General features: G+C 37.8%; 1 protein-coding gene across 1 annotated transcript; it reads right to left on the reverse strand.

Annotated features, from left to right (window-relative positions):
* Positions 1-6404: 6404 nt before the first annotated feature.
* LOC311081356 (uncharacterized protein) lies at positions 6405-19726 on the reverse strand. The gene is made up of 2 exons (XM_084111902.1): positions 19483-19726; positions 6405-9217 (listed from the first exon to the last, which is right to left on the reverse strand). Exons 1-2 carry the CDS (start codon positions 19601-19603, stop codon positions 7827-7829), a joined length of 1512 nt encoding a protein of 503 aa, XP_083968028.1. The 5' UTR covers positions 19604-19726; the 3' UTR covers positions 6405-7826.
* Positions 19727-26296: the final 6570 nt, after the last annotated feature.

A 26296-nucleotide genomic window follows, 5' to 3' on the forward strand; every position in this document is an offset into this window, starting at 1 on the left:
CCTGTGACCGCTCATGGGGCCACCGGCGGGCTCTCCTCCTCTGTTGGCCTGTGAAATAAAATAAAAAATACAGCACACAGTGCAAAGAGAAGGCAGAAAGTTGATACCTGATTTTCATGTTCACAGTGACGGTTTAAAAATTTTATTTTAACAACAAAATTGTCTAGATATTGTGAGAATAATATCTGTGCCTGTTTGAGTGACATAGATAGTGCTTAAATGCAAGTGTGAAATTGTTTTGAACTTGCTTTAACATAATATTAAGTAATTAAAGTTATACTTCAGACATATACATAGATAAAGATGCAAATGAACAGTAGCTAAAAATGATGTATGCAGATGATTGGTGGCATACATTGCAATGGATTTGTGTCTGCATTTACAAATACAATGATAATTAGTAAGGGGACTAATGTTTTGTGCACGTTACATGTTGAAATATTGTTTGTACTATTGCCTTCACACACCTGTTGGTTCAGCAGCAGGGGCTGAGGGACCAGGGACTGGGGAGACAGGAGAAGAGGAAGGGGATCTTGGACGATCCTCTCTCTGATCATTTGCCTCTGTCAAGACAATATTAAATGTTAATACAACACGTTGGTAACAATAGTCATTGAGAGATTGATTTTCTTCATCTGTAAACATGACAGCAGCATATATGTGGAAACACACCTGTCACTGTCTCCCCTGATATTTCTTCAGGCTGTCCCTGGTCCTCGAGGTGATTGTCCTCTCCGATCCGGGCCTCGACCCCCTCCATGTTACTACTCGTCGCCCATGGGGGATCAAGGAATCCCAGGATCTGCGAGTATTTCCACCTCTTCGCCGACTCTGCTGCTGACCCACTCCTCTTCTCCTTCAGGTACGTGTCCCTGAGGCTTTTCCACTTTTTTCTGCAGACGTCCTCTGAATAAACACATTATCTTGTTAGCAAAAAGTAGCTGTATATTAGCTGTAAAATAGTTGTAAAATAGCGGCAAGGCAGCTTGCTAGCTGGTTAGCAGGTCAATAACGTGACTCAAAAGAGAAATGTGTAACATATTTACAACTTACCAGGTTGCCCAATCTCCTCACTGACCCTCTTTCCAAGCGAGGTCCTTTTTATTCCTGTCTCGGTAAAAATACAAACTACGTCGTACGGCACCAGTTGACTGCTCACCGCCAATATACGTTTTTTTCTCCATTTTGAATGAATGACTCCGAGCAGGACAGCACCACGTGACAGCAACAAGCAGGCTCCTGATTGGTTAACGCGGCGCGAACAGACGCCATAGTTCAGATTTTTCAACTCGGGCTTCAGATGCGAATTCACGTCAAACGCGTGAATGCACAAAAAGCATGCAATTACATTCGAAATATACAAGCTTTGTTTCCAAATGATCCAAGCAAATATCCTGTCAACTTTTGTAAACCCAGCCAGTATAATCACAATGAACACATCCAAAATGAAATATTTAACATATATAACAACTGCAAAGCATCTAATTTATAAACAAAATGATTTACACACTAAATCCAGCATACTCTCCGGCAAAATTTGCATATTTTTAAACTCTAAAGACAGACGTCACATATTTTTTCACACGCGTTTTTCGCTTTATATCTGCATAAAGTCGAGAACTGCCCAACCTTTTGACGCTCTCAACGCTTTCTCCGGTCCGCTGTCAATCCCAAAATGCACTGCGCGAGCGTGAAGCTCGACTTCCATTGGAATGAATTGAAAATGCTCGCTCCGCTCCGCTCACTCCGTGCCAGTGGACACGCACCGTCAGGTTTCATCTCAGAGAGTCTAATATGAAAGCAGAACAAAGAAATTTCATAAGCAGCACCAAACTGTTTGTGAAATGTTAAGGTTGTTAAATCTGACAATAACCTTTTATGTTTGACGGTTCATCTCTTCAAAACGTTCCCAATTAATTGAGAACGAATTGAATCAGTGGGGACCTTTTATTTCTCCAGGAGTTGAATAACAATCTAAAGTACTTAAACATTCCACCACAGTTTTTTTGGAAAATGAAACTAACAAAATGTATTGTCACAATAACAAATTGTTGGTAGCTGTGTCCTGGGAGTTGTTCAATGGGACGGTCTGGTTTTGTCACCTAGCAACTGCTAAGCGGCAGTACCATTTGTACTGGACTTTTTGAATTTATAACTGCCTAAAACAAAATGGGGGTTGATTATAGATAGGACTATATACTTTATTTATTAAAATTAAACTGCATGTTTCTATTGATTGTGAAGCTAGACATTGAAAATTGCAGATCAAGCGCATGGGGCTAAATGTTTTTTCTTGTTATGAATTGTATCCTATTTTCCATTATTACAGTTAACTACGCGAAGTGATATGGAACTGTAATGCGGTCAAGACCTGCCTGGAACTACTTTAGCCGTGCGTTTCCCTGAAAATAATGCACACCTTAGAACAGGGGTCGGCAAGTAACTTTGGCCGCGGGCCAATATTTTTTTTAGCCAGTAGATGGCGGGCCAGCTACACAGAGTAGGCCTATGGATACAAATTAAATACTCTTATATAGGCCTATAATCGCGGAATATGATGGGTCCGTCACCGTCCGTGGATCATTCGTTCAATCGTTTTTTCAAATTAAAACCAAAAATAAAAAGATGAAAAACGACTTGTTTTTCCATTATTTATTTCCTGAACTAAAATGAAAAAACGAATAACGACGGGTTGTCTGATTTTCTGATTGTGCTCAGGTCAAAAATAGAAAAAATTAATTACTGGATTAGACAAATTTTAATTTTTAATTTAACACCTTAGGCATATATCAAGGAAATCATTTTAAACAGATCAAGTACTATTGTGGTAACAGATTACAACCATTTTAATAAAGGTGTGAATAGCAATCATGCCTCATTCGCTTACAGTCCGACTTTTGAACTTTATTCCTTTTTTTTTTATTATTATTTATTCGGGACACACACATACACACCTAAGGTTTAAGGAGGTCTGCGCGGGACTGTTTTTTTTTTTTTTCGTCCCGTTCCCACAAGGTTCTATTCAGCAACCGCTTAAAATACACTCGGTGTTCACCCGCTTTATTTCCCGACCTGACGGGTCCGCAAAATTTAGATCTCATTTCCAGAATCTCACATTCAGATGCCTCTAACGGAAAGAAGGAGATTAAGTAGCCTATAATAATTATAAATGCTATACAATAATTGTGTTCGTGTCAATATAAATATTAGGCTATTTTAACATTGTACTGTCAGCAGAGAAAAAAAATGCCACAGAAAAAAATTATGAAATATAAATAACATAATTTAAATAGGACAAAGCCTATCACTCAAATTTCTAAGCAACATAAACGAAAATCATATTGCCCTACTGACAAATAAGGTAGGCTATTTCAAACATCTTTGCAAAAAAAGAATGTTGTTGACTGACAATGGTTTCAGTACCAAACAGCTCCTCAGAGCTAGGTGTACAGGTGGTCAGAATGAAGTGCGGATACGCTGTCAAAAGATGTCGGGAGTGGGCTATTGTCAGTCAGACCGCCCGCTCCGTCCAAAGTACACCAGAGTTCCGACCGCTACCGTCTTTTGACACGCGAATGGACACAAAGTGGTCAAGCGTATAACTAGACGCGGCAGGCGCGAATTTGACGCGCTATTCGCGTCCGGTGTGAACGCACAGTTATACTTTAAAATGTAATCCCGCACCACATGATTCCCTATGGGCGTTTCACACAATATGCGGCGGTGAAATCGCCGCGTGACTACGGCTTTTCTCAAGTAAAGTGGAAGAGTTTTGTGCAGCATTTAGGACTTCTAAAATAATCCGGCGGGCCAAAAAATATTGCTGGCGGGCCGCCAGTTGTCGTTCCCTGCCTTAGAACGTTCGTCAACCAATCAGATTCAAGCATTCAACGGCCCTGTAGTATAATCAGCAATATTTTTAAATTTATATGAAGCACTAAATGGTTTAGTTCCCCAGTACTTGAGCGAGCGAATTTTGAGATCACAATAGAGGCGATGAACTATAATGCGTTAACATTATAGTTCTTCGCCTCTATTGCAATCTCAAAAATCCGTCCAGTTGATAATACCTAGAATATCAAAATTGACTGCTGGCGGTAGATCCTTTTCCAATTTAGCACCAAAACTTTGGAACAGTCTTCCTAACATTGTCCGGGAAGCAGACACACTCTGTCAGTTCAAAGCTAGATTAAAGACACATCTCTTTGACCTAGCATTCACATAATACATTAGAGACTTCTATAATTCAATGTTAGGCTGCATAGATTAGGTCAGCCGGAACCGGGAACACTTCCCATAAATCCTGATGTACTCGTTACATCATAAGAAGAATGGCATCTGCGCTAATATTAGTCTCTTTGTTTATCCCGAGGTTTACCGCAGTCCACCGGATCCAGATCTGATGAAGGACCTGCGCCTGACACAATGAGAACGCAGCCCTGAAGTGTCAACTAGTCTCTCCCCTGTGAAGGCATCCTATCCCTTTACCTCTCTACAGATAAAGCGTTGTCGGGATAATTTCGGTTTCTGCGGCTATGCTGAAACGCTAAGATTCTGTATTACACATTTTAAGGCCAGACAAGTAATTTGTTGAGGGTTGGTTTGTAGGGAAGGACTACACGCCTGCGCACATATATTCAAACGCGCATACATATAGACTGAACTCTTAATACACATGTGCACGCCATCAGTGTTCTCACAGGTCCGCGTTTTACAGTTTGCGCAGAGAGAACTTAAGAGTAGTGGTGCATATATATATATATATATCGGCCGCCGATATAATTTCGGACGATATGGTCATTTTTTTTACACATTGGTATCGTTCCGATGTCAAAATAGGGCTGATGTGAACAGGCGGATAATCATGTTGTCTTGTGTATTTGACGTGTGAAGTTGAAGATGAAGTTGACAATGCTGACTCACTTTCTTCGCAGTAGTGAACGCGCCTGAGAGAAATGCACATTTCATATGGATGACATAAGCAGAGAACAGTCTGTTTTCTTTCGTTTTGAATTGTTCTGTTTAAAAGTAGACATTTCAAGCTTTCTATATGTCTCAGGTCTGTGAGGCAAGTAGGCTACCTTATACGCTGAGTTTCGGTTCATTTATGAGACAAGCTCCAGGTTCACGCGCCGGCGCCTCCGTGTCGTGATTAAATATTTTCTACTATATTTACTATTTATTAAATCCAGGCAATTGGTTGATGAAACATTGATTAAAATTAAGATACAATTAATACAAAACGAAATTAAATTTAAAGACAGGCTTTGTGCTTTCTGTTTGAGGTCTCTGAAAGTTTTAAAGCAGTCTTTTAGTGCCGCTTTCAGAGCGCTCACGTCCGTAACAGAGAACTGTCCCGTCTGCGTGTTTTTTTTGTGTGAAATAAATTTCTAAATAAATGCAACTTGTATATGTTTTTTTTTCCTCTTCATGACGCATTTTTTGACTGATTGTTTTTTTGACTCGTAGATATTCAAATATATTCGAATAAATTGCTTGATATTTGATACCCGTTCGAATTTGATTTTTCTCAAAAGTGACAGACCTAGTATCAGGCAGAATGTAGTTATATGGTCGTAATAGGAATTGCAAAGAACAGCAGTCGTCTTGCCAAACAGTCCAGTTTGGCTCAATCCATATATTTGGCGACATAGTAGAAATTAAGCTAACGTCCTTCGGGTTATGCACGTACACTTCCAGGCCGGGTCAGTAGCCTATAAAGTATTGATCGACTGCAGTTTGCTTTTACTCTAAAGTCTTGATGTATTGTCACCCTAGTAAAAAAAAAAACAGCCTATGCGGAAGTGGAAAAATATCTTCCTTGAGTGATAAGAAGAGTTTCGTTTCACCATTGAATGGATGAAAAGCACGTTAACAATTAAAATATCCACTGTAGCTGCAGCCCAACTTTATTCTAGCCTACACGTAGCACGTACACCTAGCAAGTGTTCAGCGTGTGTTGACGTGAACCATGGACATAACTGAAAGTTTATGCACTGGGATTTTTTTGGGATTCACTTAATATATCAGATTGCTGAGGGGTGTTTATAAATATCTGGGACATTTCTGGATGTTTCTTAATGACAGAGGTTAGGTACAGAGCAGCCTACACAATCGTTGAACTAGGCTGGAGGTGTAAATTCAACAGCACAGTTTTTCAGCGCTTGTCAATCTCACCATTTATACAAAACTCTCAGACATTGACATTGCCTATTCATTGCCTTTTCATCCTTATTCATAGTGTGAATTCAGGACACACTTGTATCCTTCATAAAAATGTATTATATAAATATTAATTTTTTTCTTCTGAAAATCTGATGACATATTTTGCACACAGGTAAACATGCCCGATATCAGTAATTTCTGAAAATAAATTACAAAAGTAAAAAAAAAAAAAGTGTTTTGGAAAATAGCTCTTTATTTGATTATCACAAAAATGTGTTTTCTATATAGAGATATCGACATCGGTAAATATCGGTATCGGCCATAACAGCAATATTAATATCGGTTATCGGTATCGGCCACAATTTTCACATCGGTGCATCACTACTTTAGAGTTTTCTGTTAAAATGGTGTTGTGTTAGCGGCCCCTAAGTTAATAAACAATGATCGTTGTGACGGAAGTAAATCAATCAAAACTAATTTTAGCTCGAAAATGACTTTATTCTAGACCTGCTATAAAGCCAAAACAATCTCTGTTACTTTAATTTCCTATTATCACTATAAAGCCGCTTTGGAACAATCTGTATTGTTAAAAGCGCTATATAAATGAAGATGACTTGACTTGACTTGAAAGTGGACAAAAGAGACAGATTAAAACATCAGCTGTAAACAGGAATGTGTCTCCCTCATCTACTTGTGATCCAATCAACCTAAATGCATCTTAATACCAGGTGTAAAGAGGGCTTTAGATTTATTTTCCACATTTCGAATGACCTTTCTTCCTTTGGTGGCAACATAGTTACCGAAGCAGCTCCATGGGAACCTAAAGTAAAGACGGAGGAGGAGTGAATCCATAACAACAGAGTCCCGGGGGACCAATGCCAATTAAAATATCCGAATGCTAATAAGAGTTTGACGATCGTAACAAAACATGGAGTTACCATTTGCCAAAAAAGCACCAAAAGCAGGCCTTGAGCTGAACAGGTACATAATGCACAAACAAACAAAGAAACTCCAAGCCAGACGACATGCTGACAAACACGCAGGCACCATCATATATCATAAATACAAAGGGATAAACAATGAACTAAACAAGACAAGTGAAACCATAGAAACATGATTTGTAACTATAGACACAAATACACAAGAAATGTGAACTGAAACAAAAGAACAGAAAATATATCTAAATAACAGTCTCTACTAAGAAACTAAAAATACAGGAGGACAGTAACAAGTGCAAAGGAGATGGTCAGGTGTGGATGTACACAATGGGTGAATCACTTGTGATGAACATTCCAGGCTGGAGTCTTGTAGAAGATGAGTATCTGATACAAGCCACATTTAAAAGTCATGTGAATAGACTCACACAGAAAAAAAGATAACAAAACATTTCTATGGAAAATCAGATGTGATTATAGCCATAATTTCACACAGATACATATTTTACTGGTTCCATTTTAAATTGCAGAGCCTCAGATCTGCATGACTTTTCAGGTGTATCTGTAAGCTTGATGACAAGAGAAAGGTTTTTGAAATTGCTCCTTCTTTGAACCTTGTCACACTGATAAACACAGCAATTACTTTCCAGAATGAGTTTGCAAATGCAGTTTCAGGTTTCTTTGATATGGGAAACTCTTCTCACACTGAAGACATGGGAAATTCTATCATGTGTGAGTTATTACATGATTCTTATGGAGTTTCCTATTTGTTAAACTCTTTCCACACTGACGACAACTAAATTCTTTTGAGTGAATCCTCATGTGGCACTTAAGGTTATCTTTATATCTGAAACTCTTTTCACATTGGGCACATTTGAATGGCTTCTCTCCAGTGTGAATTCTCATGTGGTAATTAAGAGTTAATTTACGTCTGAAACTCTTTGTACACTGATTGCATGCAAATGGCTTTTCTCCAGTGTGAATATTCATGTGTTCCCTAAGGCTTTGTTCCCGTGTGAAGCCATTCCCGCACAGAGTGCAGGTGTAAGGCTTCCCTCCAGTGTGAATTCTCATGTGGGCATTAAGTTTTCCTTTTCTAGTAAAACTCGCTCCACACAAAGGTTTCTCTACAGTGTGAATTTTCATGTGCCTGGTGAGTGTTCTTTTCCGAGTGTAAGTCTTTTCGCACTGTTGGCAGGTGTAAAGCTTCTCTCCAGTGTGAATTCTCATGTGGACTTTAAGGCTTTCTTTTCGAGTGAAACTCTGTCCACACTGTTTGCAGGTATGAGGCTTCTCTCCAGTGTGAATTCTCATATGGACCTTAAGGTTTCCTTTTCCACTAAAACTCTTTCCACACTGTTTGCAGGTGAAAATACTCTCTCCAGTGTGAATTCTCATGTGGACTATAAGGCTTCCTTGTTGACTGAAACTCTTTCCACATTGTTGGCAGGTGTAAGGCTTCTCTCCAGTGTGAATTCTCATGTGAGCTTTAAGGTTTCCTTTATGTCTGAGACACTTTCCACACTGTTGGCAGGTGTACAGCTTCTCCACAGTGTGTATTTTCTTGTGGGCTATAAGGTTTCCTTTTTCAGTGAAACTCGTTCCACACTGTTGGCAGGTGAAATGCTTTTCTCCAGTGTGAATTGTCATGTGCCTATGAAGGTTTTCTCTTCGATTGAAACTCTGTCCACACTGTTGGCAGGTGTAAGGCTTCTCACCAGTGTGAATTCTCAAGTGGACTTTAAGGTTTCCTTTTCCTCCAAAACTCTGTCCACACTGTTTGCAGGTGAAAAGGCTTGGTCTAGTGTGACTTCTCACGTGGACTATAAGGCTTCCTTGTTGATTAAAACTCTTTCCACATTGTTGGCAGGTGTAAGGCTTCTCTCCAGTGTGAATTCTCAGGTGGACATTAAGGTTTCCTTTATGTCTGAAACTCTTTCCACACTGTTGGCAGGTGAAATTACTTCTAGTTCCTGTCTTTTCAGCTCTTTTATGTGAGGAAGTCTTTTTAGCCAGTGTCAATCTTTTTCCAGTCATGAAATCATGTTTATCATAATGTTCTTTCTCTTCTTCCATTTCATTAAGTTCATGACTCACTTCTTTCAGTGCCATCGGGTCTAGGGCCAGAAAAAAAAGAAAAGAAAAAAAGACAATCCAATTTAGACATTTAAAGCATCAAAACCAATAACATGTATGCTCTATACCCTATTCTATCCTACACTGTCTTGCAGAGTTAAGTTTCATTGCTAATCAAATACACCTGCCTGTAATTTACAAGCAGTCTTGAAGACTAAAGACATTTTGGGGTTGGGTTAAATTTGCATTCGAGTTTGGTCCTGGAGGGCCACTATTTTAGTTTAGCTCCATCCTTGATCAGAGTTGCCCATCCCATCTGTAGATCTTCCCCAATACACCAGTGGTTTTAAAACCGGGACCTAGGAACCCACCACTGCACATTTTGCCCCTTATTCATCACATTAAGATCATTAGCTTGTTAGGAGAGATCTGACATTGGAGGAATTTGTAGCTTTAAATCGCAAACTACAATTCCTGTTCATCAATAAGTTGAGAACCGGAATAAACCTAAATATAGTAGAGTGAATCAAATTAATTGAAACGTGTACTAATCAAATAGTAGTAGAATATTTTTGCTGTCGTAATGATGACAGTAGCACACACAAAATTAGTAGCTGTTCCGTGCTCTGGTGCATTTTGCAGAGCAATCACACTAGTCAAACAAACCAGACTTAGGGGGTCAAACGTTTTGGGGCACGGTTCAGATTGCCTAGTGTAAGTACATCCTTAATGTTTTGTACATCCTTAATGTTTTGATTTTGATAAAAAGTTTTAATTTCAAAAATCTTTATCACCCAGGGACAGTGGTTCTTAACTCCTTCCCCACCAATGATGAGATCACTCATTTATGACACAATGCTCTCCTGCCATTGATGAAAGTGAAAAATCAATAAAAATGCTGGTGGTGGATGGCAACTTAAATAAAAAAACTAAAAAAACTCTGACAGTGTAAGAATAAATGCTTATGAGATGTGCTTTCCTCAGCACAGAATAGGAATGCAATAAACACTCTAGATCAGGTGTGGCCAGTGTCGGTCCTAGAGAGCCAAAATCCTAAAGTTTTGCTCCAACCCCTGATAAAAACTCACCTGTCTGTAGCTTTCTAGTAACCCTCAAGACCTCGATTAGCTTGTTCAGGTGTTTTTGATAAGGTTTTGACAAAAACTCTTCAGGACTGTGGCTCTCCAGAACTGATGTTGGCCACCCCTGCACTAGATGTCCTGTTCCTGGAAATCTACCTTTCCTGCAGAGTTCAGCTCCAACCCATGGCATGGATTATTTAATAATGTTTCCTGGGGTGCCTTTATAATGTTAGTATGTTTTTTAGATAAAAAAATTGTCAGAATACGACATGGCTTGGTCCATAAACTTTCCCTTTATTCAGACGATTTGTTATTGTACATCTCCGACACCATAGCTTCTTTCCCCCTATACTATCTGTTCTAGAACAGTTTGGCTGCCTATCAGGGTACAAGTTAAAACTTTCAAAAAAGCCAGTTATTTTTTGTTAACCAATTGGCTAAATCTCTTCCTCATTCTTCATTCCCCTTTAAATTAGCCTTGGATGGGTTTAAATATCTGGGGATATTTATCACCGGTTCGCTTAAAGACTTGTTTTTTAAGAACTTTACACCACTTTTGGAAAAATGCAAGTCAGATATTGCTAGGTGGAGTTCCCTTTCCCTTTCTGAAATAGGTCGTGCAAACCAAATTAAAATGGTTATCCTGACGAAGTTTTTGTATCTTTTCCAGCATCTTCCAGTCTGCATTAATAAATCCTTTTTCGCTAATTTAGCAAAGCTCATTATCATTTAAAGACACATGCACTTAAATGGCGTTAACAGAGCTGTTTTTGACCAGGTAAAATGAGTGTTTTCTTACAATACTAATGAGAACTTTTAATTAAAGTATATTACAAACTTTTAATTTAGACCCTAAAGAATCATATTAGCTTGTACAAAAATTGCATTATATGACCCCTTTAAAAGTTGTGCCTCTAGTCCGCCCTGGGTGCATATAGAGATATCTTCCTCTCGTTATTTACTTTCTAATATCTGCTCCCAGCTTCCCCTTGGGGTACACAAAATCGAGCAATCCAATAGTTATTAATACTATTAAGATTTGGCATCAATTCAGAAAACAATTTGGTCTACATAGAGAATCGATTCATATGCCAATTTCAAATAATCACTTATTTTCCCCGTCCCTTTCAGACAGCTTCTTTGATATTTGGGCAGCTAAGAATCTCTCTACTCTAAACGACCTGTATGAAAACGAAGTCTTCTCCTCTTTCTCTTCTTTATCAGCTAAATTTAACCTTCCTAATAGTCATCATTTTTTTCAAGTGAGGCACTTTATTCAAAAGTTATTTCCCCATTTTCCCAATCGTCCACCCAAATCAGAAATTGATTCAGTTCTCACCTTCGACTCTGGTCAAAGACGACTGATTTCAACCATTTATAGTAAAATAATCTCCAATTGACTCCCTTAAACTAATCTGGAAGCAAGATTTGGGCATTGACATTTCCGTTGATCAGTGGAAAAACATTCTCAGTTTAGTTCACTCTTCATCTATTTGTGCTAGACATGCCCTAATACAATGTAAAGTGCTTCACAGAGCTCATTTCACTAATGCCAGACTGGCTAAATTGTTTCCTAACAGAAGAGAGGCCTGTACCAGATGCAGACAATCCCCAGCCGATTATCTTCACATGTTCTGGTCATGCCCGGCACTATCAGACTATTGGTCCAACATTTTCAGAACTCTCTCACAGGCCCTCAATTACACTATTGTCCCTAATTCCTTGACTGTCATGTTCGGCCTTTCCCCAATCACATGTATACCAGCTACAGCGCACTGCGTCATTGCCTTTACTACTTTGCTGTAGAGGTGGGCGGATCGATCCTAAAATATTGATACTTCGATACTGACGTGGTATCGAAAAGGATCGATCCTCACATAAAAATATCGATCCAAATGTGTGTTTTTTTTTACCAGTAATATTTAATTAATTTAGCACGCAATTCAGTGCGTAAAATAAGCTTCTAAGTGGAAAAATAAGCGAATGTTAGCGGATAATTGTGTAGGATAGAACTTTTTCTCCTAGTCATCTGGATACAAGACGAAACCAATCAATCACAGAGAGCGTTTGATGCTGGTGCTTCACTGAGCTCACAGGCACGTTTGGGAAACGAAGCCTTGCTTAGATGAGAGAGAAACAATCGCATTAATCGCATTAATTATTTCGCAATAAACAAAGCAAAAGTGTATAACGGTTCAAAATGTTGAGGACAGTAAGATTTTTTTTAATGAAATTAATATTTTTATTCAACAAGGATCGATGCATTAAATTGATCAAAAGTGACAGTCAAGGGTTTTTCACTGTTAAAAAATCTACTTCATATAAATGCTGTTCTTTCAACTTGGTTCATCAAATAATTCTGCATCATGGTTTCCACAAAAAAATATGAAACTGTTTTCAACATTGATAATAAGAAATGTTTTCTGAGCTGTAAATCAGCATATTAAAATTAATTATCATCATAACTGGAGTAATGATGCCGAAAATTACGCTTTGATCAATTGAATAAATTACAGTTTAGTATGACATAGAAAACAGATAGCCTATGTTAATTGTAATATTACAGTTTTTACTGTATTTTTGATCAAATAAATGCAGAAGAGAATTAAAAATCTTACAGACCCCAAACTTTTGAACAGTAGGCTAGTGTACAATAGTACTTTTATTATAATTAGGGTAGTTTTGTAAAAGTCACTGACTAATAATTACAGGCGAGTTGAGAGCACAAATCACAAAATATTTAGTAGTCATGAAAACGTTTTCAGATTTAGCATATTAATGATGCATTCACCTCATAAATCATGACACACTGCTCTAGCACAGGAAAGTGCATACAAGTTCAAGTGCATGCTTTTAAAATGAAAAAGTATTGGTATCAGTATCGATATCGGCGATACTGGCCCTGTATTTACTTGGTATCGGATCGATACCAAAATTTGGAGTATCGCCCACCTCTACTTTGCTGGCCAGGTGTGTCATCCTCCTTAAATGGAAGCATCACATGACGATTGGATAAGAGAGGTATTGCAATGCATCCACCTTGAAAAAATTAGACATTCTCTTAAATGTTCGCTGAGATCATTTCATAAAACTTGAAGCCCTGTACTGACTACTATTGAAGGCCTTATCGGGATGTTAGGACCTCCTGATTAGATTTAAGTGGGGAGGGGGGAGACTTTTCTTTTGTTTACTGTCTTATGTTTTTTATTGTTTTTTGTTTACGTACTTTCTCGTCTATGTATTTACTAGTTTATTTATTTTGTTTTTTATTATCTACTTGTGAGTGCTACGGGTGGCCTTAGGGGTTGATGGGTGAGGGTCTATATTGCTGTGTGGAACTGTTCTGTTGATTATTTTTCTTTCAGACACCTTGTTTCATTTTACATCTGTTGTAACACCCTTTATATGTCTGCAGAAAACTTAATAAAAAAAAAAATTGTCAGAATTTAGAAATAAAAGGCATTTTTCCAAGCCTGATTTTAGCCTCTGATTTGAACGTTCTGTTTGAAGGGGCGTGTCTGCTGCTCTCACTAATGCTTTCACCAATGCAAACATGAGGTAAGTACAGTAAGAGCTTTGTTGTGCAGTGTAACAGCCTCATTGTTTTCATAACAAGTTTTGGCAAGTGTCCAGATAAACTTGCGCTGTGTGATTGACAGCTTGGCTGATTGGAAAGGGATTGTTCTTTGATCGCTATCTGTATACATTTTAATCACAGTTTAAATAAGATTATTTTCATCCTACTAAGAGAAATGATGTGAAGTTGATCGTTTAGTCACTGGCTTGATTTACTAATACATAAACAGTATTGAACGACTTTGAGAGAGAAGATAATCTGTCTGAACTTGAACAATTAAACATCAGAAATTGTTGCTTGGTAGCTCGATTGATTTATTTTCAGACGTTCAGCAAGGACAGCTCTGTTTTGGCCCAAGTTGAGGAAACAGTCGTCGGTGAAATGTTTGGACCATGCAAAACTTTGGTAAGTTATGCCGGCGCATTTCCAGAGAAAAAAATAATAACCCACTGGTTCTTCAGAGGCTCGGATGAAGGAACTAAAAAAATACTTGTGTGTTCATTTGTACATCCAAACACTGAGCAACTGCCATGCTTCGCTCGTTTGCAAGCCATGATGTCTCTCGAGGAAAAAACAATATCGCACTCGCTTAGCTCATTTTCTCATGGGCGGGCCAAATTCTCTGGGCAGGCAAAGCAGAGAAAGTGGAGGTTACCTTTCCCCTTATGACGACATATCGGGAATTGAGTAGGTTGACTCGGATTTAAAAGCGTGCACCACGACTATAAAAAGCCATAATCAATGGAGCTCCGAAATTACGATTCACCATGGCAATCACCCGTCAAAAAGACGTCTGCTACTTCCAAGTCAATACGCAAGTAGCAAAAAGGAAAAAGGCAAGTAGAATGAAAATTCAGTAATATAAAGACAGCAGGCTACTACACCTTTCTGACTTGTGTACTGATTCTTTATAGTTATGTTATGTTCTTTTGCACTTTAATCTATTTGAAACATTTTTTTACTTTAGGCCTACATTTTGTGTATTCTTTAAAAGTACGCCACTGTTGTTTAAGGTTCTTTTTGTTGTATTGTAGAAATACTTAAGCCCTATTCGGACCGGATTGGCTTAAAGCTACAATATGTAATAAAAAAAATTCCCGCTACGGGTCGCTAACCTCTTACAATAACAAAGGCATAGGTTGATGACGGAGTGATAAGCGGAATGATGGGACTTTTCGTCATGCTGAAGGATCTAATAATGTTTATAGATGATGAATACATTGATGTTTTTAACGCGACTGTGGTATGAAGCAGGGCGTGATTGCTAATAAGAGACAGATATCAGTGCCACATGCGAGTCCCGCGGATATACATACCCGAATGTGCATCTCAGTAATCATCACTGACAATGTCAGTAAAGATTACGGCGACTTTTACCTTCTGTATAAAGGTCCAGAAAAATTACCTTGGGTAATACTAATCCCGTGCGAATAGACCAGCTGTAAATGTATGTAAATATTCCGTAATTTCCTGTTTAAAATATTTTTCTGCAGTTTTTCAAAGTATGGAGGCACAAGAAAAAACATTCAGTTGCGTTCTAGGCGGTGGCACATCAAGTCTGTGGCAAAACTCAAGTGTTTACCACAGCATTCATATCAAAAAGAAGGTCGAAAGCACTTGTGAGAGGCATGAAACTTCTATTTTAGGTAATTGCCTATTTCCAAAAGAATCCAAGCAGAATTTAATTAAGACATCATTAGACCAGACCTAACTGTTATAGGTTATATCCACTTCTGCCAGTTTTACTGAGATTTCTTATCCCGTGTGAATTGGCCATTATTATTACAGATGTCCTTTGGTAAAATTACATTACTCCATCTACCCTTGCAAAACTAATCCCATCTGAATAGGGTTTAATTTATCTACCCTGTAAAGCCTGAAATAATTAAATATTAGTCAGATAAAAAAAAAAAATAAAAAAAATTAAATGGAACATTTTTTTTACCTGTAGACAAAATATAAAAGAAAAAAAGTTTGTCATGTATTTAATATCCCAGGTTTTTATGGCCCATTATATGCTGAGAATATGAAGGGAAGGTAAATTTTTATATTTTAAAACACAAAGCAATGCAATAGGCCTACATAATGATTGAGAGATGAACAAATAAATGTTGCTCAAAATCCTGCTGTATCATATTTGATACATAGGCTATATAAAATTGATTGATACTTTTAAAATATACAACATTTTCTAAAGGGGGAGCATAGACCCCTCTAGAGCAGGAGTTCTCAAACTATCTGGAGATAGGGACCCCTCATAGGGTAGAAAAAATTCCAAGGACCCCCTCATAACTGCAACACAAATGTAATAGCTAAATCGTGTGCGTGCGTGCGTGTGTGTGTGTGTGTGTGTGAGAGAGAGAGAGAATATGGAAGCTTGTTTCCACCACAGAATAAAACATTTTAAAAGATAATTGCGACTTTTTATCTCACAATTGCGAGTTTATATCTCGCAATTCTGACTTTAGTTCTCACAGTTGCGAGATGTAAAGTCAGAATTGCATGAAATAAAGTCGCAATTGCGTGTTATAAAGTCAGAATTGTGTGTGAAATAAAGTCGCAATTGCATGATATAAAGTCAATTCGGAATTTTTTTCTCGCAATTGCGACTTTATATCACGCAATTCTGACTTTATAATACGCAATTGGGAGATATAAAGTCAGAATTGCATGATATATAGTCGCAATTGCGTGTTATAAAGTCAGAATTGTGAGATATAAACTATTCTGAGGCTAAAAAAAAGTCTGTCTTTTTTCCCTTAGAATTGGACTTTATATCTCACAATTCTGAGATAAGATGTCAGAATTGCGAGATATAAACTCGCAATTGTGTGTTTAAAAGTCAGAATTGCGAGATATAAAGTCAGAATTGCGAGATATAAAGTCAGAATTGCATGATATAAAGTCAGAATTGCGTGATATAAAGTCGCAATTGCGAGAAAAAAAGTCAGAATTCTGACTTTATAAGACGCAATTGCGACCTTATTTCACGCAATTCTGACTTTATATCTCGCAATTCTGACTTTATATCTCGCAATTCTGACTTTATAGCACGCAATTGCGACTTTATTTCACGCAATTCTGACTTTATTTCTCAGAATTGCGAGATATAAAGTCAGAATTGCGAGATTAATTGCGTAAACTCGCAATTGTGAGATAAAAAGTCGCAATTATTTTTTAAAAAACAGCAAAATTTCAAAGTGGCTTGTTTGGTGCATATTTTTTTCATGTAGCTCCATGTAGCTCTCTTGGTCTCAGCCCCCCATCGCTATCAGATGGGTCTGACCCAACAAAAATCCAGTTTGGCGCTGTTTGACAATGCGCACGCACTTCAGTACACGCTCAGAAAAAGTGCATCATGTCAGAACAGAATGCCAATGAAATGTTTACCCGGCAAAGCTTTAAAGCACGAGCAAATAATGAACTTTTGTGATTGCGAATAAGTGCAGTGTCCTGTGAGTAACTCTACTGCTGCAATTAACATGTGATGTGAATGTACGTCTTTTTACGACGTTTTACAGTATTGGGACTGAGGCGCCAGAACTGCAGCTGATAGAATGTGCGCTGTTGCACGATACTATCATATTTTAGTTTCCATTCTTATTGTGTTTCCACAACAATGTTAGTGAGTAAATCTACTGAAATGGCCACCATAACAGTGGAGTGTGATGTGTAAGATGTAGGGCTACAACATCTTTAAATTAGCTTACTATTAATATTATTTGAAGTTAACATAATAAAATACGTAGACCTACACCAAAAAACTAGTTGAGGATAAATTATTTAAAATTGGGCAATTCCAGCGTTATGGACGTGACATTTGCAGTCAAAACTTGAAATATAAATTATCAGAAAATGCATTTAATATTGAAACGTCTGTTTATATACTCCCTTAATAAAGGAGTCCAAACATTAGAAAAATATCAGTCTACACATGCGTTTTATATTTAATATGAGGGAAATACACATGTGACGTGACACAAAAAAGCTTTAACTTTTAGGCAAAATATTTTTTTTAGTAATTCTATAAATTACACTGCGCAAAACAAAAGTAATATTACTCACCGGATGAAGAAGGGTCGGCCTCCACCAAGGGCGTAGATTTTGTTTGAACATTGGGGGGGTTGAGGTTTAGGTATGCCTCCTAATATTGTGATCATGGTATAAATATTGGGGGGGGGTTGTAATGCATAGATTTAAATATTGGGGGGGTTATCTCCCCCCCCATCCCCCCCACAAACTACGCCCCTGGCCTCCACAGAGCATAAAATATTCTTTTTATTTTATTTTTCGTGATCGCATTTATGAGGAAAAAAACAATGTACGGATGTGACAGTTCTCCATTAAGGACGTGAGCGCTCTGAAAGCGACTTTAAAACTTTCACAGAGACCTCAAACAGAACGCACAAAGCCTTTCTTTAAAGTGAATTTCGTTTTTTATTAATTATATCTTAATTTTAATCAACGTTTCATCAACCAATTGGCTTTATGCCCAGCTGCACTACTTCCTGAACTTCAGCCAGCTCCTTTGTTTCCTGTCTGCCATTATTGGACAAACTGATTAATCCAGGTGTGCCTGACCTCAATAACAATAATCAGACACACCTGGATAGTAGAAAATAGATAATCATGACACGGAGTCGCCGGCGAGTGAACTGGACTCTTGTCTCATAAATGAACCGAAACTCAGCGTATAAGGTACTTGCCTCACAGACCTGAGATATATATAGAATAGAAATCTTGACATGTCTTCTTTTAAACAGAACAATTCAAAACGAAATAAAACAGACTGTTCTCTGCTTATGTAATCAGTATGAAAAGTGCATTTCTCTCTGGCACGTTCACTACTGCGAAGATCGCGAGTCAGCATCATCAAGATCTCAAAACTCCTCCGGTAGCCTCTTAAATAAAAAAGTCCCTAATGTAAAAGCCGAATGTTCATTGGTCTAACGTTACACATGCGGGAGTAATGACGATGGGCCCTGCACTTTCTCCGGGTATGTTTATAATTTATAGCAAACTTTCCACAGACCCCCAGGCAGTGCGCCGCGGACCCCACTTTGAGAACCACTGCTCTAGAGGACCTGACAACCCCAGTTTCACAAAATCCTGTTCAAAAAAAAAATTTTTTTTGGTGTTATATTTGAAATAAAATGTTGAAATTAGATGTTTAAGTTAATATCACTGTTCTCCTTTTAGAAATTACAGAACCCAATGGTTCTTGAGGTCAGAAAAGTAATAAAATGGTTAGAAGAATGTTGACTGTTGTGTATTTTCACTAAAAAACTACACAAGAAACAGCGCAAATATTGTCGCAAATTTTTGAGAAAAGCCGCTACGAAACTAGACATTTTAGGCCGCAAAAATCAGTCAGTTTGGGATTAAACAAAATCCCTCCAGTTCAGTATGATACTATAGAAGTACAATGATACATTTTATAGAATATTTAAATTTTATACAGACTTTTTCATTGCTCTCTATTCAGAAGTAGATATTGGGTTAAATGTTAAACATTATTATTTTGTTTAGGCTACTTCTGTATTAATCTCTGTATGATTATACTTCTGCTATATTCTCCATTTTTGTAGAGTTGGGACATTTTAATAAAGATGAAATGACTGAGTTCAGCTTTCAGAATGAAACCAACCTGTTTGTTCCTCAGTTTCTTCATGTTTGACTCTGAATGTTTCTTCAATCCCCATGTCTTCAATCTCGTCTTTGATAAACGCCATCTTTATGTCTTCAATCTCCTCTTTAATAAACGCCATCTTTATAATAGTCACGTGGATCTCGGTCGCTTCACCAGGATTTTTTCTGTGTGTTTATCCGTTTTAAGATGAGAATTAACAGAAAGAAAATAAATCCACACGTCTCAATCAGCTCTAGTTCAGTAGTTCAGTTCACTGGTAAGAGAGTCAGTCAGAAAGAGAGTTAATGGACTTAAATGATCTGTTTAGAGTATAAAACACTCAAAACTAACTCTACAAACTAATATAAGAACACAAACTACTGGCACTTCACATTTAGATATTTATGATCTACATTTTAGCCAATATTTAAATGATTACACTTTCATGAAAACATTAGCAGTTGGTTTGTAAAAGCTGTCATTACACATGTTTAAGTGTTTGTTGTTCTCGTTCATGTGTCGTGATTCAAACTATTTGAATCACTGAATCATTTCGTAAAGTATTTGATTCAATTGACTCGGAGTATCGAAAAGCTCGGTTTCTCCATCACTACTGACCAGTGACTGAATTCGTGTTTATGATAAACTGATTCACAATAAAGGGGAGTGAAATGAGACTTAAATTTACTGTTTCTCATGTGTGGGTGCGCTTTACTCACAAAAATATCCTTCATTAAAGTCAGATAAAGCCTTACAATGTTAATCAATAATAAATAACTAATTTCAAATCGCTTGAAAAATAAAGTAAATAAATAACAAATAGGCTACTGCACGGTTTCTATCGATTTAAACATTAAATTCTTGAAACAAACCTTTCTTTAGTCGAATCCCAACAGATGAGTGAGCGCAGCGCAGCCTTATGACGTCATGTCACCGCACCAAATTAAAAGTCCTGTTCACACTCTGCGGTCTAAAATCACAAACGTGCATTGAAATGTACTATTTTTACCAGATAATCCCTGCATTAAAATTGTTACAAATGTGATGAAAACAAACATGCTAAAAAGAGTGTATGAGTTCATAAAGCAGAGTTAATGTGTCCGAATTGAAATACATATAAGAGTCTGTGTGTTTTTAACAAATTTAAAAAATATGGACATATTAAGTTCATTTGAGTGTAAAAACAATAGGTTAGTTATACAATAGGTTATACTTTTTTTTTTTTTTTTTGCAAGTTGCTGCTATGTAGTGATTCAAATTCGGGGTGTGGGTGGCTTTTAAAAGAGACTTTTGATTAACTTATATGGCTTTTATATGGTTGTCAGGTTTGATGTTGGCTGCTGTTTGAAGAAAAATGAAACAAAGGCACGCACATCAGTCTCAAAAGGGTGCTCGACTAGAAAACAGCAAATAAAAAATAAAGTATAAAGTCGGCAACACCTAAGCTCCAAAATTATCAAAAATATTTATTTTCAAGACAACTATCGCATAGCGTATGTAACGTTTCGAGCACGCAGGCTCTTCATCAGACAAATTGACTACAGATGTGCAACCTTTTATATCTCCAAGTGATCACATGTCCAAACATCATGTTACTAACCAATACAACAACTACAAAACGAAAAAAAGAAAAAAAGAAAAGAAAAAATACACACAAAAATATCTAAAAAACTATGCAAAATACAACAATATCATAATTAATATGCATTTCGAAAAACACTTTCCTTGATACCTACAAAATATACATCAAAATAATTAAATTAAAATAATCACTCCAAAACCTTTGATGTATTATATACAAAAAGAGAGAAACACACACACATATATAACAATTCAAAGAAATGGACGAATATCAAAATCTTCATTAAGTCCTCTAGGGGACAACGTGTCTAATGTGAAAATCCAAAAAGCCTCACGCTGTAAAAGCAATTTATCAATGTCACCTCCACGACGTGGATACTTAACTACCTCGATGCCTATGTATTGAAGAGTAGAAACTGAATGTCTGAAAGCTGCAAAATGCTGTGCAACTGGACTTTTTGGATCATGGTGTCTAATTGCACATCGATGTTCAGAAATGCGATTCTTCAAAGGTCTACTAGTCTTACCAATGTAATATAAGCCACAAGGACAACGCAGCATATAAATAACATTGGCCGTCTTACACGAAATGGTGCCTCGAATTTTAAAAGTTTTTGCCGTGTGAGGATGTGTAAAAGTTGATGTCTTGTATGTAAAATTACACTGTTGACAGTTACCACATCTAAAATTACCATGAGGTATTTTATTCAAGAAGTGAGGAGCCGGTTTCAAATCCGCTCTAACTAAAATATTTCGAAGGTTAGGTTAGGTTTCGAAGGTTTCATCACAATTCACCTTGCGGGGGGCACGAAAACCCTTACAACACGATGACAAAAGGTACTCGTCTGCTCAGTCGTCTTCGTCATTTGATCGGGACTCAGATTCCAGCAATTTGTCCCAGCCACAACGTTTTTTAGAAAGCGGACGACAATTCAACATCACTCGTCAAAGAAGAAATGCAGGAGGAGCAAAAAGACCTCCCATAAGATCTCAGTATGTGACACGAAGAACGATGCAGAGGTGATTAATGTTATTAACTTATCGAACAAAGTGATCTCTAATGACTGTTTGACTGTGCTTAACAAAGGACTTTCGTTTTCACCTACGGCGCATTGCAATGAATTTGATACATATATTGATTTACAAAAGTTTTTTCGTACCTTGAGACTCAAATAATTTTTCAGTGTAAGACAGTCTTGTTTACATCAAGCTCATTCACTGGACTCTGGAGTTTCTGTGTCCGATTTATCCTCGGGCGATGGTGATTGTGACACATCTATGAATGACTATCAATCGACTGAACAACATCGGACTGTCTTTAGAGGTAAATCCACGTTTGTTCCTTTTAAGGGTAGGAATGCCTCTTTGGACACTTATTGTAGGCTAGTAGAAAGCGATGTAACTTCTATATTAAAATCCAAAAGACAATATAAACTTGCACACAATTTATCAGAAGCACAACTGTCTGAATTGGCATTATTGAAACAAGATTCATCTATAGTTATTCAAAGTGCTGACAAAGGTGGTGCAGTGGTGATTTTGAATCGAAGAGACTACGAAGTCGAAATTCAGAGACAATTGTCTAATTCAACCTTTTATAAAAAATTGAGTACAAATCCTGTGATTAATTTCAAAACATCTGTACATAACACTTTAAAATTGTTTGTAGATTCAGGTTTGTTGACGAAAGCTGAATACGAATATATGTGTGTCGAACATCCGATTACACCGGTGTTATATACACTGCCCAAAATTCATAAACCTTATAGTGATATTCCCTCTGGGAGACCTATAGTGGCAGCAATTGGGTCTCTTACAGAAAAAATTTCAGCTTTCGTCGATTTTTATTTACAACCTTTGGTGATGTCTTTACCTTCTTATATCAGAGATACGATGCATTTTATTGAACTTGTTAACAATGTGAAATTACCGGATTGTCCTGTTCTTCTAGTCACTATGGATGTTGAATCGTTGTATACTGTGGGAATCCAGATTTATTAAAATGTTTAATTTAGGTTTACATTGAATTTAGCAGGTTAAGGTTAGGTATAAATTATGATTATCAGAGTTTTCTAGCAAACGACTCTGGTCAGTCCTGTTTTACTGAAACTCTTGGAGTTTGTGTTTTAGCAAGAAAGTCCAGCCAGTCCTGTACTCGGGTCTCAGTGTTTGAATAGATATGCTGAGTGGATTAGGGTGGGCAATGCTCTCAGTCTAGAACCGGTTCTTAAACCTGTCTTTTTCGGTTCCTGCCCCTAAATGTATATAAACTGTAAGAGAACATTCACGTCAGGCTTGGTGACTGCAGCTGCCGACGGCTCGTGTTCTCAATAAAGAAACCTGCTGAAGAAACAACCAAGTCTCCTGGTCTTTCGATTCTAAGTTCACAACAACTTGGTGCCGTGACCCGGATGGAGAAAAAGAAAACTCAAAGAACGTCAAACTCAAAGACCTGAATCCAGATTGAAACAGCAAGCTCAACAAAAGATCTGCTTTCCAGACTGCATCTTTTGGAATCCAGAGAGAAACTTCCAGCTAAACAAAGATTACCAGACTGAATTTTTCCAGCTTCCTCCAGATTGAAACTTCAAGCTCAAAGATCTCAAAGCCTGACTGAGTTCCAGAATCTTCCTTTACAACCAAGGGTTGGTGAGTTTTTGACTCCATTCAAAGAACTGCTACAGACCAGTATATGTGTTTTTCCTCTGCGCCGTTCAGAGAAGAGTTAACAGACAGCTGCAGGGTTTTGTTAACTAAGTTATCCTTTAAAAAAAAAGTTTTTTTTTAGAGATGAAAGATACCCTCTGCCCGTCAGGGAAGATTAACATTAGAGGTTAATATTGTGTACCCTTTGCTTTAGGCAGAGAAGAATTAGCTTTACGTGCTAGTTATTTCAGTTGATCCTCTGTTTTTGTAGGCAGGGAAGATTTTAGCGTAAGTTGCTAATATTTTGGTTGATCCTCTGTTTTTTTTTTTGTAGGCAGGGAGGTTAAGTGTGAAGTGTTGGTCATTTGGAAAGTTAGCAATAGCTGATGTGTTAACAAGTGTACCCTAGAGAAGTTTTAGTTTTTTTGTTTATTGTGTGGTAACGAGAAAACTCACAGAAATGTTTAGAAAAAATGCCAGACTGATCCCCACAACGGAAAAGGGTGGCTTTGCGACTCCATCGTGGACAGAAAGCGAATTCAAAAATATGTTAAGAGAACAAATGGACCTAATAGTCACTGAAAAAGTTAGACAGGAACTAACTCAGAAATATGAAATTCACCCAGACAAAACTTGGTCAGTAGATGAGTGTAAAAAGGTGCTTGGAGCAAGCATCCGCAAAAACCATATGAAGGGCATTATTTGTGTTCATCGAGAATTTGTCTTAGCAAAAGCCACAGAACAGTCTAAGCGCAACGCAGAGCTAGAGAAACAGGTAAATGAGCTACGTGCTAGAATATCTTCGTTGACTAAGAAATTGAGCCGCAACAAAGCTATAGAAAAAACTGATGTAGAAGTTAGTCAGCCAGATACCATTTACCCTGACTTACAAGCTTTTTTTGAAACAGATGTAGCCATCCAATCAGTAACTGATCAGCCAGTAGATTCAGTGAAGGTGTGTGGGGCAAGGAGAAGGTCTCAGGGAATTGAGGGAACTGAAAGTGTTCCTCTCAACTCTTCTGTTGTACAAATACAAACTGTTGTCAAAGCGCTAGGACCTAAAGATGTAGAGAGACTATCCCAGAGCCTACCCTCAGCTCGCACAAATTTTTCTGAATTTAGAAGAGCATTGATAAGTAAAATGCGTCTGTACGACATGTCGTTGCCAGAAGTAACACAGCTGATGTCACAAATTCTAACTGAATCTGAATTCAACAATTTTGAGTCTGCTGTTACGTCTGAACTACAACATGCCAGTAAAGGCGATTTGAGAGAAGGTGTTTTGAAAATCCTAAAGAATCTCTTAGGACCCAAAATAGACTGGTCGAAAGTTACTAGATGTGTACAAAAGAAAGGAGAGACTATAAGTGAATACACTGAAAGATTTTCTCAGGCAGCTGCAACGTACAGTGGAATAGTGGAGGATTCTGAAAGTGTACTAGATGATAGAGGAGCTCTAATCCGTATTTGGGCAGATGGTCTTATAGCTGAGTACAGATCAGCCTTGCCATTCCTACATGTTACGTGGGCTAACGGAACTCTCAGAAGTAACCTAGACAGGTTAGCTACATGGGAAAGAGATGCTGATGTTAAAAGCCAAGTGAGAATAGCAGCAGCTACGTTTAACCCAACGAAACAAGAAAACAGGTGGTCTAAAAAAGAAGGCAAATGCCACTACTGTGGAAACTTAGGACATTGGGAGCGAGAGTGTAGGAAGAAGTTGCAAGATACAAAAAGAAATGCTATGCATAATTCTGCTCCTTCTCAGCCTGCCTACAATCCTGATGTAGTTCCGCCAATGTCCACTGAAACTTTAGGACAGCTCGCGCAGGCTCTTCTAAGAGCACAAAAAGAACAGGAAAAAAACTAATTGTTGGGGCTGTGAGTAGCTACCTTTCCCCTGTAATCCATCATAATGACAAAAGAATTTTTGTGAAAGGTAGCATAAAAGAAAAAGAGATTGACTTTTTGCTTGATACAGGTGCAGAGATTACGATAATTCCTACAAAATTGGCTAAAGGTTTAGACATCCCGTACAAGAAAACCAAACTTTCTTTAACTGGCGTAATAGGTGAAGATTCTGTTTTGTATGAAACCCCGCCCATAGAGGTACAATTTGGCCCGAAAACTCTGACGACAAAATTGCTATGTGCTCCATTGAATACAGGTGCAATTTTAGGCATGGATCTCCTGAGACAAGTACATCTAAATTTAGACATGTCCTCAGAATCTGCTAGCATTAAAATTTCCTCAGCACACATTTCTACCAATAATGCAATCCCTCCAGAGTATGCTTTCTTACTGAATCATCCAATTTGGGCTAATGACAAGGATGATTGTGGTTTATTGACAGGTGTAGAACCAGTCAAACTGACTGGAACTCCACTCCCAGTTACCAAACAGTATCCGATCAGTAAGGAAGCCATACAGGGAATCAAACCTATTGTAGAAAAGCTGCTGACGCAAGGAGTGCTAGTTAAAACCAACAGTCCCTGTAACTCACCCATATGGCCCATCAAGAAATCCAATGGGACATGGAGACTCACCATAGATTACAGAGTAGCCAATAAAAACATTGATAAAATCACCCCGCTAGTGGCAGATC

The sequence above is a fragment of the Abramis brama genome (genome assembly GCF_963993115.1).
Source record: "Abramis brama genome assembly, chromosome: 4".
Classification (NCBI taxonomy): domain Eukaryota; kingdom Metazoa; phylum Chordata; class Actinopteri; order Cypriniformes; family Leuciscidae; genus Abramis; species Abramis brama.

Coding starts and splice junctions, on each gene's coding strand:
- LOC311081356 (XM_084111902.1), bottom strand. CDS start 19,603: ATGGCGTTTATTAAAGAGGAGATTGAAGACATAAAGATGGCGTTTATC. Junction 9,218..19,482: donor AGAAACTGAGGAACAAACAG/GTTGGTTTCATT, acceptor TTCTGGCCCTAG/ACCCGATGGCACTGAAAGAA.